Below are 18,660 nucleotides of genomic sequence, written 5' to 3'. Positions count from 1 at the left end.
AGGCCTGCATATCTAGTTGTGCACCCTGGTTTGATTTTTCTCATTTTGGTTTTGACAACCACTTTTTTTTTTGGGGGGGGGGGGTGTCAACAGGGTGTGGGGTCTAACATTGAACCTTGTATGAAGAATCGAAGACTCTATTGTAAATGGTAACTTCAAAAAGGACAAAGATAATAATATAGGGTTTTCATAATCATATTTTGACTGTTACTGGCAATATGTAGGGTTTATTATACCCCCGCTCCGAAGGAGAGGGGGTATAGTGTTTTACCCTTGTGTGTCTGTCTGTCCATCCGTCCGTCCGTCTGTCTGTCCGTCCGTCTGTCCGTCTGTCTGTCCGTCTGTCTGTCTGTCTGTCCGTCCGTCCGTCCGTAACAAAAATTTCTGTCGCATTTATCTCAGCAACTTTTTATTGCAGATGCTTGAAATTTTAACACAGTGTTTGTTAAGGCAAGCCATATCGTGGGATTTATTTTTGTACCAATCGGACGTAAACTTCCTGTTAAATGACGACTTTGCTTATTTTTTAACCAACATTTTCAAACAAATTTTCGTCAAAGATTTCTCAGCAACTATTTATCGCAGATGCTTGAAATTTTAACACACTATTTGTTTAGGCATGCCATATTGGGGGATATATTTTTGTATCAATCGGACGTCAACTTCCTGTTAAATGACGACTTTGCGTATTTTTAAACCAAAATTTTCAAACAAATTTTCCTCAAAGATTTCTCAGCAACTATTTACGCGGGTATGATAAGGCAACAAATGCGAATAAATTCCTCTGATCGATATGACGTCACAATAAGCAGCATGATGTCATATTTTACTCAGAAATATGTCGATTTTAACTTTATCTCTGGTTTAAATTATAAAAACTACAGGCATAAAATATCACTAGAAACTCTTCTAACTTAATATAGCTTCGATTTCTCTCTATTGCGTATAATTATCATTGATGACATCACAAGCATGTTTAATAGAGAAGATCATGTCGGGAGACAAATCATCGGAATGCAGTGTAAATAATGCCGAAATAAGACTTATTTAATACAGATATCTAAGATTTAGATGAGTGTCAGTTAGGATTTATTCAGGATAATACAGGCATGGATATTTTGTTTTATCAGCGAGTGTTTTAAGGTAAGCAGATCGACATTTATATGGCTTGACCATCCTTTCCTCTGTCAATGTGTACAAAAAAGGCAAAAGTGTAACACTACCCCTGATATTATGAAAGATGACTTTAGTAAATATCAACTGTATATGACCTAAACTACTTGAAAAGTGCTGCTAGAATCCTGTGCTTCGTTGTTTTAAATGAAAAATACGTAGTATTTTCAATGAAATTATAGAAGTTGAGAGGGTTTCCGATAAATATTTACAATATCTTTTTTATGCGATTAACAATAGGATTCTAGCAGTAATACCAATAAACATAAACTAATTGCCAATCGAATTATAGTAGCAAACATACAAATAAACTTCGGGGTAGTGTTACACTTTTTCGTTATTTGTTAAGGTAAAAAAGTGATATATTTTTAACTGTCACGTGATACCATGGCTCGGCAGCTTCAAAGATCGAGTCGATTCCGAAGTAGAAAAATAATACCTTTGGGAACACATTCACTTGGTATTCATATTCAGCACTGTTTTCATTGAAATTAACAGTTTTTAAATTGATCATAATTTTGACGGTCATTAAACTCGGAGTTGCCTTAACCTACCCGCGTATCGCAGATGCTTGAAATTTTTACACAATATTTGTATAGGCATGCCATATCGTGGGATGTATTTCTGTACCAATCGGGTGTCAACTTCCTGTTAAATGACGACTTTGTTTATTTTTAGCCAAAATTTTCAAACAAATTTTCGTCAAAGATTTCTTAGCAGCTATTTATCGCAGATGCTTGAAATTTTAACACACTATTTGTTTTGGCATGCCATATTGTGGGAAATATTTCTGTACCAATCGGATGCCAGCTTTCTGTTAAATGTCGACCTTGCTTATTTTGCATATTCACATCAGAGCGGGGGTATCACTAGTGAGCATTGGCTCACAAATATCTTGTTAGATCTGACCCCTGGGGTTATCCCCACCCCCAGGAATTTGAAAATACCATATATCTCAGAAACTGTAATAATCATGACCCCTTAACCATATATATTCATGTTTCTGATGTCAATGGGCATCAGCATCAAATGTTATGTAGGTCATGGACCCTGTGGATGGTCCTGACCCCCTCAAACAGCAAGTCCCTTAATATCTTCAAAACAGTTGAGATCCCCACACTTAAACCATATACATTCTTGTGTCAAGGGGCTTCAAACGGTATGTGGGTCATGGGCCCCGGGGGTGGTCATGACCCCCCTCGAACAGGAAGTGCACGAATATCTCGAAAACGGTTGAAATCCCCACCCCTTAACCATATATATTCTTGATCCTTAAAGGGCATCAAACGAGCCTCAGAGTTAAATTTAATATTTCAAAACCGTAATGCGCATCTATGGAACAGTTCCTATCATATCCCAAGATATGATGTGTCTATCCATTAAATCATAAAAGGAGGTCTAGGATCTATGTTTTTTTGAAGTGATAAACGCCAATTTGCTGCTACTTTTTGACTCCCTGGATGGGATTTAATTTTTTAAAACCTTACTGCACATCTATAGAACAGTCCCTATCATATCCCAAGAAATGATGTGTCTATCCATTAAAGCATAAGAGGAGCTCTTGGGTCCATTTTTTAGTGATAAATGTCAATTTTCTGCTACTATTTGACTCCCTGGATGAAATTTAAATTCTTAAAACCTTATTGCACATCTATAGGACAGCCCCAATTATATCCCAAGAGATGACGTAGCTACTCCAAAAGTTGTAAGAGGAGTTCTGGGAACCATACTTTTTTTGCAAAAAACGTCATTTTTTGTTGCCCACTGATCCCCTTAATAAAAAACATAATTCTGGAACCTGATCACACTTCAATATGACCCCCCCCCCAATCATATTCTAGAAGATCATTTGGCTACTGCCAAAAAAATGACGTTTTTGAAACCATTTTTGGGGTTAAAAAAACGTCATTTTTCAGCCATTAAATGACCCCCAGGACAAAATTGAAAATTCCGAAACCTTAATGCGCATCTATAGGATACCCTAAAACATATTCCAAAAGATGATTTACCTACTGTTGAAAATGTAGGAGGAGTTCGAGGAAGAAGGTTTTTTTGTGAACAAACGTCATTTTTTACCAATTATTTGACCCCCAGGACTAACAGAGACTTTTTGAAACCTTTTTACAAAACAACATGATACCCGAAATCAAACTCCAAGAGTTCAGTTTGCTGGTTTATAAGATGTAAGAGCAGTTTGAGAAAGTAAAACGTGACAGACGGACGGACGGACGGACGGACAGACGGACGGACGGAACAGAGTAACAACAATATACCCGATTTTTCTTTAGAAAGTGCGGGTATAAGAAGGGGTTTTTGCTGCCAAATTTTTTTTTTTATTTATTAGATTATGTTATAAAATCATTTTACAAAAAACTAAACAGTAAAAAATCACTATCCAAAGGTAAACAGAGAAACAAAGAAATCGAGTAAATGTGAAAATTTTATTTTTGCAGATGAGGATAGTAAAGAACTGTGTACAGGGCTGTACAACCTGTTGGGTAAAGAAGGTCTGAAACTGATACAGGAAGTTATGGCAGCGACCATCAGTAGACTTACTGGGAAATCAGTGGAAACGTTATTTAACGATTTAACGGACCAAGAAAAAAGCTATCTAAAGGAAACATTGTCTAAAGAATTTAATCACATTTTTGAATCAAAAGAAGAACGTAAAAAGTCAGTCCATGTATTATACAGATTACACACACTTTTCCTTGATGAAGAGCTCTGTCCAAAATCAGGTTGGGGTAATCCCGTCGGGGGGGAAAACCTTGGTATTGGAGATGACATTGAAAGATTATATAGGATTCATACCATTTTTCGGGAGATATCGGATCCTACCAAAATTTCAGTCAAAGGTTACAATAGACTGTTAGACATCATGTATAAAACACTCATTAGGCTAGATCATGATGTTGATTCGAAAGAGGATTGTAAAGCAGTTGCTCAAAAGTTAAAACATATTAAAAATCAGAGTCTGACCCAAATCATATTAAAACAAATAACTGAAATATCTAAACCATGGTAAAAGACAAAAAGTAACCAATGTTGTGAAGAAGAGGCAAAATGAAGTCAGAAGCTTTTTAACGAAGTTTACGGACTCTGTTACTGCCGAGGAAATTTAAAGTTTTTTGTATTTAAACAAGAAATAAATAAGAAATTGATAGTGTTGGTTGTAAAATTTAATTGACTTCCTGCAAACAATAGGAACAGTGAAAAATCGATCTATCTATCTTACAATTTACTTCATCTGTTTTTGTAAAGAAAATCACCGAAAATCAGAATTGTGTAATCCAGTTAGGAAATAACCAAAGACAGTGGTTATGTTAGACTAGTGGGAACACTTACCGGAATGAATCATAAAACTTAATTAAAGTAAGATTGTACAAACTCAAAAAATGCCTATGTTTGAAACAAACAACTCGTACTATACTACATAAGATTTAAAAGGACATTGATATAAAATGTATATTGAAAATTTTGTATCTTAAAATGAGCTGATTTAAATTTGTTAGTTATCAGATTGGATTAATTCGTAAATACATCGCCATTACATATGTTTGATAAGGCACCCATAACACACTTTCAATTTTAATTGCATTTTAAACGTTTTAATTCCAGTGCAATTCAGTTTTTGTTTATATATATATATATATATATATATATATATATATATATATATATATATATATATATATATATATATATATATATATATATATAATGTCGTTCAGTATTACATGCACGTTCTGGTTTTAATAAATTTAGCTGTGCATAAATCACCAATTAGTCCAGTGTTAAGTTCTTTTAATTTGTTGTCAGTTTGAAACGTTTTAAACTGACCTTTTTTCTTTCTGTTATTTTAGATCGTTGAATCATTTGTATTTACATCTCGTCACGATACCTTTGCTTATATTTAACTACATGAATACACAATGATAACAGCAACAATATTCAAAATGGATGTGCCTTTAGGTGATGCAGAGTTTTTAAGCTGAATTATAATGGTTTTTATGTAATATTGTTGATCTGGCTATGATTGATAGAAAAACCATAAAATATGGTTGTGTGTATATATTGCCATTCATTTTTGCTAAAAAGAAAAATTAGGCAATAAGGGAAGGTCTTCAAACAGTCATAATATCAATTACCATACATTGAATGTAAGTTATAAAAGGTGAGCAAATGACCTCCCCCATATTAAACAAAGATGTATACAATATTAACTTGTACCAAATATACATACAACAAAAATATTGTTGAACAAAAACAGCATTTCACACATCAATAGCAACATACGTGTGTAATACATTGCAAAATAAATCCTCAACTACAAAGGTGATGAAGAGGAAGGAGGGTGGGTTGGTTGTGGTATTTACAAACTTGTTGACAGCTGTCAGTTAAATGACGTAGTCAAAACATCGCGCGACTAAACGCCGCACTCTGATTGGTTAAAGCAAACAAAAAAGAATATCAGCTAAATACTAAAAAAAAACAAAAAAATTAGAATTACAATCATATTATGACGACTATTATTTTTGGTACTGGCATAAAAATAACATATCACAATTTACATAAATGCTATTATTTACAATAATGATGTATTATGTAATATTGTTGATATGGCTAGGATTGATAGAAAAACATAAAACATGGTTGTGTGTATATACTGCCATTTATTTTTTGCTAATCAGAAAAATTAGGGAGGTCTTCAAAAAGTCATGATATCAATTACCAGACATTGAATGTAAGTTATAAAAGGTGAGCAAATGACCTCCCCCATATTTAAGAAAGATGTATACATGTACAATATCAACATGTACCAAATATACATACAACAAAAATATTGTTGAACAAAAACAGCCACCAAAAGCAAACAGCAGGTTTGCACAAAAAGACCCCATTCCAGGTGGACTAGCCAGATCATATGATCAACAATATGAAAGATAACAGTACATACAACACATACGGCAATGACTAACCCCTGCTTTATATGGAGATATAAATATTAACATATCATGAAGGCACAGATTATCTATATAACCCAACCAGTTAAAAATTTGAATACCACTAGGAACATCTTATTTTTAACCTTGCAAGCATAAAAACATCAGTTGATTTCTGTACTGTGTTAATATAACAGTATAGTAAACATGTTAAAAGTTTTTATACTATCAAACATGTTTTAAAGACAGATATACATGTAATCAAACATTTTCAGATGAACCAGTAGGCACATGTTACTCAAATGACAAAATCAAACGACAGAAACAATGGTTAAAAAACTATACAGCACATAAACACATCAGTTTACTTCTGTCTTGTGTTATGTTATGTGTAACCACATCATGCACATAGTATAGATAAATGTTATACATGAATCACAATTTGAATTATGTCCAATATAAGACAAATGATAGGGAATTGTGATGAGAATTGAATTGTGACATACAACTAATCTATACATTGAATTAAAAACACAAACAATGCATATCAGATACAATTATAATGCACAGCAGTTAACTTCTGAACTGTGAAAATCTTTCAAGAAATATATATATATATATATATATATATATATATATATATATATATATATATATATATATATATATATATATATATATATATATATATACACACATACAGAGCATTTGCTATACGTATTTAAAATGTAAAGCTTGACAAACGTATGTATCTGTGAATAGCATCAGATTTTTATCTTCCATTATTTGAATGCAGTTTGCAGAAGAGCATGAGTGGCGCCCTATCCTGAAGCTGTGACCCTTGTATAGAGCAGGGTTCAAACCAACAAAATCAATGATATTAGAAAGATTTTTCACTACAAATGTTGGACATGGCAATACATTTACCTCTTAATTCTTCAATAGGTTTTTGCCAAACTACAGCCAAAGACTCCCTAAGCTTTCTGAAAGATTCATCATTTGTTCTCCAAGCAACATCCTCATGCTGTCCTTGCATTTCTCTAATAAAGCTCAGGTATTTTAATAATTATGGAGTTTCTGTGGGTGTTTCGGAATTCTAATGTTAATAAAGATAAGAAAGGCTTCAGTCCACTGACTCATGAATATGGAGGTTTTTGATTTTAAACTATGCTGCACATTAATGACCCCCGGAGTAATGCACAGCATAAGAGGTTCTTCATCTTGGTGGGACAATAATACTTTTAAATTAAAAAAATCATTCGACCAAATGTTTGCCTTTATCTTTTGTGGTATTGTCGCACCTTCTGTTACAGGGATAAGATTATCAGAATTGAAGAAACCTTTGTTTGTGCCCACTGGCTCACCTGTGTTTTCTTAAAGTTGAGATACTACTGACAGTATAGGGTTATCTTGCGTAGAGGAAGAAGCAGTCGTTTGTGCAGGTAACTCATTGACGGTGTTTGCATATGTAGCAGATGCAGCATTTTCTAGGGGTACAACTGTACTACTTGATGCATCAGATTCGTGTTTTTGCAATTTAACAATTTCTTGCGCTAATCTAGTAATCTTGCGCTAATCTAGTAATCGATTGGTTCAGCCTGAGGTTTATGTTTTGCACTAGTATTTTCACTTGTCTCCACAGGATGTTTGCGTTTTGGCATGGTAACGCCTACAAGATATTTTAAAACTGTTAAAATCATGCAGATATACGCACATGAGCTAATTGTTATTTGATAAATTGCAATTTTGACACACAAACATTAAATAGGAAATTGCAATTATCAAGACTGAACTGCGCAAAAACAGTGTATATCTTTAGATTCACATGTAAACTTACATACATGTAACAACACACATTAAGCATGTGTGCATGAATCTGCATGAGCATATAAAAATTGAATCTCTGCATGTGCATTAGTAATAGTCCACATGACCACGAATGAGGAACAGAAAATTAGTCCAAACGACTCTGCATGCTGACCAGAAAAATAGTGCACATGACTCTGCATGTGAACCAGAAAAAATATTGCACACGACAGTGTAAGTGAATCAAAATTAGTACACTCGACTCTGCATGTGAATCAAAATTAGTACAGTACACACGACTCTGCATGTGCAATCAAAATTAGTACAGTACACACGACTTTGCATGTGAATCAAAATTAGTACACACGAGTCTGCATGTCAACCAGAAAAAATATTGCACACGACTGTGCAAGTGAATCAAAATTATAACACACGACTCTGCATGTGAATCAAAATTAGTACAGTACACACGACTCTGCATGTGAATCAAAATTAGTACACACGACTCTGCATGTGAACCAAAATTAGTACACACGACTCTGCATGTGAACCAGAAATATACTGTAGTACACATGACTCTGCATGTGAACCAGAAAAATAGAACACACAACTCTGCATGTGCATCAGAAAAATAGTACACACGTATCTGCATGTCAACCAGTAAAATAGTACACATGACTCTGCATTTGAACAGGAAAAAATAGTACCGGTACATGCGACTCTGCATATGGAAAGAGAAAAAACATGACAGTGGCTCTGCATATGACTAAGCATGTGCATATTTAGAATAACTTTAAACAATTACCTTTCTAGAAAAATTAGATAAAATAACAATTTACTCCTAAAAAATTAAATAAAATAACCATGAGGTTGCACATTATTTTTTACAGGACATTGTTTTTGACTCAACAGCTTTAACTATGAACATTCTTTATACACCTACCAGCTAATTATAGATTCTATGCATATGCCTGTGAATATATTGAACACTATGAATGCAATTTAGCTCATAGAATAATAAAAATATGTCAGACTGCTTATCTTGAATTTTGAAGGACAGCTATTCTAATGTTGTGGAGGTATTTCTTCATGTGGCGAGAACCAGATTCAATGTGGACCCCATCTCTCTCCAGGTAGGTCAGGTCCGCCCAGGAACCACGTTGAGACCAAAAATGAATTCCCTGAAGCTTTTCAGTCTCTGACTTGAGCTGCTTGTTCACAGTCACGACATCATCATTGAAGGATGTCCGAGAGGGCCATGGTTGACGTCTAAGTAGATGCCCTATGATAGCTGTTGGGATACCAACCCCCTCCTTGAGGTATTCCGCATATATGACAAAATGTCAGTGATTGTGGTATTTACAAACTTGTTGACAGCTGACAATTAAAATGACGTAGTCAAAACATCGTGCGACTAAACGAACTTTGATTGGCTAAAGTAGACAAAAAAAAGATCAGCTAAGTACTCATAAATACTCAAAAATTAGAATTACAATGATATTAGGACTAGACTATTATTTTCGGTACTGGCATAAAAATAACATCACAATTTACAAAAATACTATTATTTACAATAATGCTGTAAAACACGAACAGAAAGTTGAAATCTAAACCAGCTAAATTTAAAACGAAAAGGATATACATGCGATTGCTTGTGATACCATTCACTGTGCAGCAGGATTCGTTAAAACTGGCTTTAATATGAGTTAGATCGCTAGAATATGAAACTGGGTATAACTATGATGAAAGGAGACACGATCGAGGACGAAACTAGTTGATATATCGACAAAGAATAGTACGTATGTGCGACTTTTGTAAATGTTGTGCTAACTAAATAGCCAGTGAGGTAGGTGGAATATCCCTCTGATAAGAGAGATAACTTCTGTAGAAAATAATCTCACTTTGTGTCTGTTAACTCACAATTATTTTTAATCAACTCTCCTATGCAGTCACTCGGACAAACCGAAAGTGAAACAGTGTTTGGACCTCAGCACAAATCATTGCTCCTGACAAGACTTAGTTCTTGAAAATAATTGATGAATTCTCTAAAGCATTGTTTTTGAAGGAAACTTATTTACAAATACCTTAAAAATAGTCAGATTTTAGATGGTACGAACATTTTAAATATTTTTTGTAGTCGTATGTATTCCTACGCCAGAGTTCAATATAGTCTCGTTCAACTCGACGCTCGGCTGTCTCCGTAAACCCTTGTCGGAGATTTACGGTGTCAGCCGAGCGTTTGGTTGAACGAGACTTGAGTTCAATATTGCTTGGATCCATACAATTTTCGAGAAATATTTCTACCACTGATACATAGTTTGATTGAATTAATTTTATCTTTAAATATTATTTAACATGATTCATATGGAGGTTTCTCGACATTCTAGTCGAAAAAGTTCAAAAATTCATATTATAAAAATATGCGTAATTCAAATTAGAAACTACGTATACATGTACTTGTCATGCAAAATAACATATCATTGAAAACATCGACAAAATCAACTCCCGTCAATTCTTCAGTACTTTGATTTAAAAATCTAGCAGCGCTTCATCACTTCAATTTTGTTTCATCTGAATCTATTGATATTGACTTTCATGAAAATCAATATGAATTTTTTTTAAAAAAGATATGGTAAAATTAATAGCAGATGGATATTACACCTTTAAAGCTGACATAAATTTATAACAGATTTGCATGGTAGCCATATTACATGTAGTTTCGATCGCTCCTCTATTGCCATTGGTGTATATATGCCGGATGAGAAAGATACGGTCGGTTGCTTTCCAATCGTTGCATTCAGGTTGCACAGACTTCTAAATGCATGAACAAAACATTGTAGTAAAATGTTTGTAATAAAGAATAAAGTAAACTTCAATCAATAAATTACAAAATATATTTGTTCTTTGAAAGAATGTCCAAGGTATTCGTATTGTTTTGCACAGATAGTGCTGCCTTACTTCTCATGCACATCGAACACGTGTGTCGTTCATACTGAGTGCATAACGTCTGTATCTTTTTTGAAAATCCCGGCAGCACTACATCCAACACAGTGGATAAATGATAACAAATTCAAGAAAGTAACAATGTAGCATCGTTTCCATCGGTTTCTACAAAATTGCTCCGTTTCTAAAATCCATGCGATCATTGACAATGCTCGATCTGCATCAGTGTTGTTTGTGCGTGTGCCATTTTATAACATACACAGGAAAACGGCCTACAATTATCAAGGATTTTTTAAATATGTGTGCCTGGAATTCAATTTGTCTTGTTTCGTCGTTCATTGGATAATATTTTCATCTACCAAGTATAATACCCTCTTTTTTCACGAAACCTTATACTAAAAGTTAATTATTAGCTCTATAGAAATAGCCAGGCTGAAATCTACACGCATCGTTTATCGATTTGTCGAAATCTACAGCGGCTGAAACTGACAAGAAATTGACAGGACTGGAATTGACACGTTCTGTTTATTGATTTGTCTAAACCTACAGCGACCTACGAAATATCACAGCCTGCACGAAATAATCATGAGATATCAGACTCAAAGTCTCCCAGGAGACGATTTGGCTGTTTCTTTTAGATAATGTACATGTACTTATGTACATTAACAGTAATTTAGTGAATTTTACTTCCTTTTAATAATCAATATATAATAAGTTAAAAGAAAGATGTTAATATCAACAATAAAATGCTTTCTTTAATGATCCATGTGGGTTATGAAGGTAGCATTCATTGCAGAAAAAAATTACATAAACCGCGTATTTTTTCTCTGCAATGTTGCTACCTTCATATCCCAAAAGAATGGCCAAAGAAAGCACATTATTGTTTAAATATTTACATCTACCGAGTACGTTTACCTCTATTTTCATCCTTTTATATCACAAATCTATACATCCAATCAACTAACAGTTATAAGGCATCAACACAATAAAAATCACTACTACATTGATATATCTAAATCATATTTATGAAATTTTGAAAAGCTTGTAATGTGTATCGGAATTAAGATTTTTCAAAATAAAAGAATAAAATACAATTGAGGATTTGACATGACGAAGTATATTGTACATGCAGTTTGTTTCATCTAAGAAACTTAGATGACAGTACATTTTATATTGATAAATCCTGTATGCCACATATGAAATTAGTGTATGAAAAAATATAACCTTTCTATTATGTTCATGAAAAAATCAAATAATTACATGTTTCCATTTTATATCTTTCTTAAGATAATGAGTCAATGTATTCCATATTTGGACTTCACGTTAAAAAATTAAGTGTTTTGATGTTTCATTTACATGGCATATCTTGCAGAGAGATTGTGGTTTTTTTTTCATTTACTCAAATATACATTATTAGAAAAAATATTGTTCAAAAGCTTATAGTTAATTAAATTCTGCAAGTTTTTTATCAGACATATCTAAAAGTTTACATCTGTAAATATTTGTATCAGGAAAATTAAATATTGTAGCAGCACATGTAAGTTTTGATATAGCAAGTGTATTAACTATACATGATTTACCAAATAAAGTCAGTTTTCTTCTTTTCCAAGATTCAAATAATTTTTCGATATCGTGGTAAATTTTCATCCAATTGTTATTATAGCATTCCTCTTTATCGTGGCCAATAAAAGTTCTTAGACACCTGACTGCTTTGTTTGTATTTTAATACCGAAAACTCATTATATAGGTTTTTTTTTAGAGTTCCTAATAGTATGCATTCTGTTTTATTTATATTTATTTTTGATCCTGCGTTTTCACAAAATTCATCAAGTATGTTAAGAGCGTGCTCCATTGAGGTTTCAATTTTTAAAGCTAAACTTAAATCAACTGCATGTTGAATGTTTTTTATCTCACAGTTTTTCTAATTGCTATTCCTTTTATATGTTGATTAGAGTTTATCTTGATGTATAGAATTTCCGCGACGAAGAGATACAATAGGGCAGAGAGTGGACACCCTTGTCGAATTCCTTTTGTCATTGGGCATGTTTTAGAAAGCCAGCCATTGTTTTTCATCTTTAATATTGGATTTGTGTATAAGATATCTGCCCACTTTATAAAATTATTACTTATGTTAAATTTTTGTATAGCGTTAAACAGAAAATTCCACTCAACTGAGTAGAATGCTTTTTCAAAGTCTAAAGAAAGTAATAAACCGTCGATATTTTCTGTTTCACGGTATTCAAAAACATCAAGTATTAACCTAGCGTTTCCCCGATATATCTGCCTTTTATATATGCAGTTTGATTTTTTTAATTAGCTTAAATGGTATATTTTGTAGTCGTTTTGCCCAAAAAAAAAACCGCAATAATTTTATAGTCAGTATTTGTTAAACTAATCGGTCTATAGTTCTTTAAGCTATCTTTGTCACCTTTTTTATGAATAAGTGATATGAAAGAAAGTCTTTGTGAAAATGATAATTCGCCTTTATAAAAGGAATCTTTAATTGCTTTGCTTTAAAATAGGACCAATTTTATCCCAGAAACACTGATAAAATTCACTTGGGAGACCATCTAACCCAGGGGACTTTTCCTTTTTCATGTTATTTTCAGCCTTTTTACATTCTTCATAAGGAAATACTTCTAATAATTGTGCATCATCGTTATAAAGTTTAGAAATTTCATTTATTTCAGATTAATATGACTCAATTTTTTCGTTTTGTATATTTTTACTAGCATTATTTTGTTATCGGATATTTTACATACATCTATCCCCGATTCAATCACCCACCCTGTAATAATTCAAAGACTTTTTGATTTATTCCAAAATATATTACTATAAAGAAATTAACTAAATTCCTTTATTACTGTGATGTTCACTTAGAATGTGAAACTGAATATATCTATCAACAGTTGATTACATTCGCTGATTTTTTTTTTTTTTTTGATTTACTTTTTACCTTATTAGAGGAATATACGTTGACACTTAGTAAAGGAACAACCTTTGACTTACTCGTTTTATATTTTGAATATTTTGGCCTTTCACCGATTGCAAATAATTATTTGGTAAAAGTTTCCCATTTATATCGATTACCTAAGCAATTCGTATTCGACTTAATTTTGGATGATGGATATATAACTCTGCGATTTAGAAAAAATAAATTAAAAAAAATCGGTGAGAGAACAATTAAGGTCATCTTGGTATGATCAACCTACTGATGATAGGTTTAACATTCATTGTGCTGTGTGTATGTTTGGTTGTCCAGCAACACAGCTGTGTGCAACAACCGAATGCTGTTTTGCACGGGTGCACAGGCAGTGTCTCGACAAAATTAACGCAGACACGCCGTGTGCATTATGTGGGACGGTACCCTTCTGGCACCTTATTTATCATGTGCCAAGGGCAATGCTCAGGGCAACGATTGTTTTACACAAATCAGAGTTTTTAAAATATCATCCGGACACTGTTCAATTTCCTGACCTTGATCATTTTTATTTGGAAAATCTATTTACGGAATCTTTAGGACAAGATTTTTTTGTTAGTAGGGGGAATTTATCATAACGGAAATTCTACCGAAATTGGTTAAAGGACATGCGGTAAATAGATAACGTATGTCTATTTATGTTCATGGAGAAATGTGTTATTAAGTCCAGTGATGAGCCTGTCGATGCCGGGTCAGAAATCTAAATAAAACGCTTCTACTGACCACGGTGCGTCAGATCATTAGTATGCACTTAATCGCATTTAATTACTTATAAGGTCCGGAGATCGGAGGTAGTGTCCGTGCGTATAAAAAAGAGGTGCGGGGAAAGCAGCTCTCCAGTAGTCAACTGGAAGCTGTCTTTTGCCTCCTCTTTTTATACAGGTAAGATCATATTAAGATACTTGCGCGGTTTTAATAAAAGTTAACAAAAATGATTCAGAAGGTTCAAGTAAATATAATATCTTATTTTCAGAGTTTTTGTAATCAATGTTTATTGTAATTAACTTTCAATAATATTATATTGTGGAATTTGATTGGAATGTTTTATTAGTAAACTTGAATAAAAGGAGTAGTCAACTGGAAGCTGTCTTTTGCCTCCTCTTTTTATACAGGGAAAGGGCTACTCCCCAGGTTGAGGAGGAGAGAATTCTGGGTTATATAACGTGGCACAGATAACGCCAGGTGTCTGGTCAAGGACGAACAAGGTCCCGAGGATCAAATTAACTGAAATATCGTATTGAGCAAAATTCTAGTACGATACATTTCTCCTAAAATTGCATTTGCTTTATTTATTTTCAAACCATCTTTTGTTTTTATTTCTTTAATATTATTCGACGATTGATTACGTTTTTTAAGCTTAAAAAGTATTTGGAGTTTGTCTCTCCTTTTTCAATCCATTTAATATTTGATCTTATTTGAGCTCCTTTAGATTTTTTATCATATATAGCGTTTAGATCTGCTTCTCATGTCTTAAGCCTTTTATAGTTAAAATATTCAGAATTTCTTTTTCGATTTCGCTTATTTCGAGCTCGATTGATTTCATTTTTACTTGATAAATTTTTGTTCATATTTTGCGAAATTAATAGAGTAATCTTTAACTTTTCTCTTAATAAATTCCCATGCTTCTGTTGGACTTAAAGAAGTGTTTATGCTATGTATTATATTGAATATAATTCCTTTTTTGTTATTTCATTTTCGAGATAAGAGGCATTTAATTTCCAACATCCCGGTCCTCTTTTTGTTTTATCAATGTCATATAAGAATTTTAAAAATCTGTGATCCCTCATTCTGTTTCCGTTTGAGTGAGTTCCAGGGATTTTCCCAACCTTAACACGTGTTAATTCATAATGAAACGATGTGTTTATGAATACGTTATCAATTCGACTCTTTGGATCGTTTTTGGCATCACACCAAATAAAACCTGCCATTTCTGGATTTAGCTTTTCCCACATATCATCTAAATTAAAATGATCTATCAAATCTTTTAAATAACGAACACTTTTATCAGCGAGGTTATTCGTTTTACAATTAAAATCTCCGCAAATTATAATATTTTCATTCATACGATACATTGATATAAAGTATTTTAGCTTTTTGAAAACTTCACACCCTGCAGAAACATCATTATGTGCGTATATATTAACAATTGTAAACACATTTCCATCGAGTTCAAGATTAATCAAAATTCTCCTCCCATCATTTGATTTTCTAACATTCATTACTTTTGTGTTTAACTTTTCTTTAGACACACCCTTACTAAATGTTGAATCACTAAAGGCATGGAAGGATTTACCTTTCAAGTTAAGGTTATATTGTGATTCGTATTTTTCTAAAAAGTGTGTCTCTTGTAGCAAAATAATTTCAGTATTACATTCTTTAAGCCATCAGTATATTTTCTCCGTTTCTCGAGAGTGTTTAACCCCCTTACATTAACCGAAATAAATTCTAATTTCTCCATCTAATCAGTATTACATAACAAATATTATCTTCGTATTTTTGTCCCCCGCCGCAACGCGGTGCGGGGACATAGAAATGCCGGGCGTCCGTCCATGTGTCCGTGTGTCCGTGCGTCCGTCCGTCACACTTTTGTAAGCGCTCTCATGCCTACAAATTTTGACGGATTTTCATTAAATTTATACCAAATGATTATACCACTATTACCTTGGTCAAGTTCGAAAATCAGCATTGGTCGATACTTTTTGTTGGAGTTATGGGACTTTGACCACAATAATGACTCCGTTTTATAAAAAAAATTGACCTTGTAAGCGCTCTCATGCCTACAAATTTTGACGGATTTTCATTAAATGTATACCAAATGTTTATACCACTAATACCTTGGTCAAGTTCCTAAATCAGCCTTGGTCGATAGACTCGATACTAGTATACTGCTTGACCGGCGGGGGACCCAGGAATTCTATTCTTGTATAAATAGATTATCTACATGTAAATATATATAACGTATCATTTTATTCCAGTCCATTGTTCGTTCAGAATTCTGTGACAGCACATGTCCAAATTTGCAAAAACACCGATCACAACAAAGTTCGATTAACCTTTGCCTTTTGCAGGATCCTCCAAATCAGACTCCGTGGAGGCGTCGATTCCTGACAAAGATTCGGATTTGGATTGTTGACAGAGGTCACGAAGCATCTGCGCAATGTCCCTTTGTTTCGTGCGCTCACTTTTGGTTGCTGTTTTTGCTTTGGTTTACTCCACTGGTCACTTTTCTTGCGTTTACGTATTTTTTTTTTTGCTTATTTTATTGATAATTTGCCCGAGAAGATTCTTTCCAGGCCAAGAGATAATCTTAGTATTTTATTTACCCTCTTTATTAATACCTGTGCCCCATGTATCGTTGAAAGTTGATTCGGCGAAGATAGTGTCTTTTTTTTTACTGATCTCAACTTTTCGCGAAACATCTGCACCTGTATACATTTATTTTCTATTATCTCAGTCATGACTGATTCTTTGGTATCGGTCCACTGTTCATTGGGCCTTATTTTGTCTCCTATTCTTTTAGCGGATATGGCATCTTTGGCTTCCTGGATCAGTTTTGCCGCATCCAGGTCTCCGCATCTAACAGCCTTTGCATAGTGGAAAGTATGTTCTGCTGATTTGTAGGCGACCCGTAAATGATCAATTCAATGGGAGAGAAATTAGATAAGATGTTGTCTTCTCCATTAAAAGCGATGACATATTACTTTGTGCCTCATACGAGGGGCACTTTTTGTCTCCAGGTTTGTGACCCTCCTGTTTACATACTTTACAACGAGGGACGTTCTTGCAGTATCTCAAGGTGTGGTCTGTAGCCCAGCACCGGGTGCAAGTGAGTATCCGCTGAAATATCTGACAGCGCAAACCAGCACAGTAATTTTTTCTGGGTAGATATTTCCCATCATTAAAGGGTTCAATATAGAAAAAACGATTTCCGTTTAATTCACTCGTCATCTTGTTAGTGATGGGGTGGCGAATTTTTTCATAAATTATTTTTTCAAGTAATTCAGAAACAGCCGAATCATCTACAGAGAGGGGGAGACCACATATCATAATGTTTAAGGTTTTTTCTGTGGGGCTATGATTTCCCGAGTGTAGGGGTTGGTATCAAAAACGATATTGAAACGTTTTGAATACAGATCCCTTCTGTTAGGAGTTTTCTCGGCTTGCGCCGTCCCTTAAGTAGACACGCCACAAGTTTCGGTCGAGCTGCAGACAGTGCAGTGAATTTCCGACTATGTTTGAAACACATACCATGAGCTCGTAGTCCGTTATCCTAGCGTTATCTGAGCATTGGTACTCGGAGTCTTATAAAAATATAACGGTTAAATAGTATGGTCTTCTGTCTGTTCACCCATGACGGGATTTAGATTCCTTGCGTACAGAAAGCAGTCGGCTATTCCTGTGCCAGGTAAAGAGTGTTCACCAGGTACATGTACACAGGTAGATGAATACAAGAAATACACAAAATGAAAATCACAAAAGTGCAGCAAGTCAGACACATATATACATTTTCCAAAAACGCTCCTGTGTCGTTCATGCAGATTTTAAACCCCACAGAAAAACGATAGTTGGCAAAAATTGTCAAAAAACACGAGAGCCGGGAAAGTACGTCCACCCTGTTTCGTGTTACGTGACAAACAATCCTTACGGAAACTTATAGTTAAGGTGGCTCTATACACCCACAGTTTATTCCAAATCTCAATAGAAGACCACAAAACATATACTTATCAAATATTAAAATGATAAAAGGGACCCTATAGGTATTTTAAAAGAATTTTTTAATGTTTTTTCGTGTTTTTGTAAAATATTTTTTAAAAA

At 33.8% G+C, this 18,660-nt stretch overlaps 1 protein-coding gene and 1 pseudogene across 1 annotated transcript in view; one reads left to right on the top strand and one right to left on the bottom strand.

Moving 5' to 3' along the window:
• The window catches only part of LOC128186677 (uncharacterized), a 46,385-nt gene extending 42,135 nt beyond the window's left edge, over positions 1-4,250 (top strand). Inside the window, exon 11 of the mRNA XM_052856520.1 lies at positions 3,627-4,250. Within this exon, the coding sequence (XP_052712480.1) occupies positions 3,627-4,198 (572 nt within the window). The 3' untranslated portion in view covers positions 4,199-4,250. The remainder of the gene's footprint in view (positions 1-3,626) is intronic.
• A 2,723-nt stretch (positions 4,251-6,973) lies between these two features.
• Positions 6,974-7,777, bottom strand: LOC128188210 (uncharacterized; annotated as a pseudogene).
• Between the last annotated feature and the right edge of the window lie 10,883 nt (positions 7,778-18,660).

This window comes from Crassostrea angulata, chromosome 6 (assembly GCF_025612915.1).
Source record: "Crassostrea angulata isolate pt1a10 chromosome 6, ASM2561291v2, whole genome shotgun sequence".
NCBI classification, from domain to species: Eukaryota; Metazoa; Mollusca; class Bivalvia; order Ostreida; family Ostreidae; genus Magallana; species Magallana angulata.
This window is presented reverse-complemented; position numbering and strand designations above follow the sequence as displayed.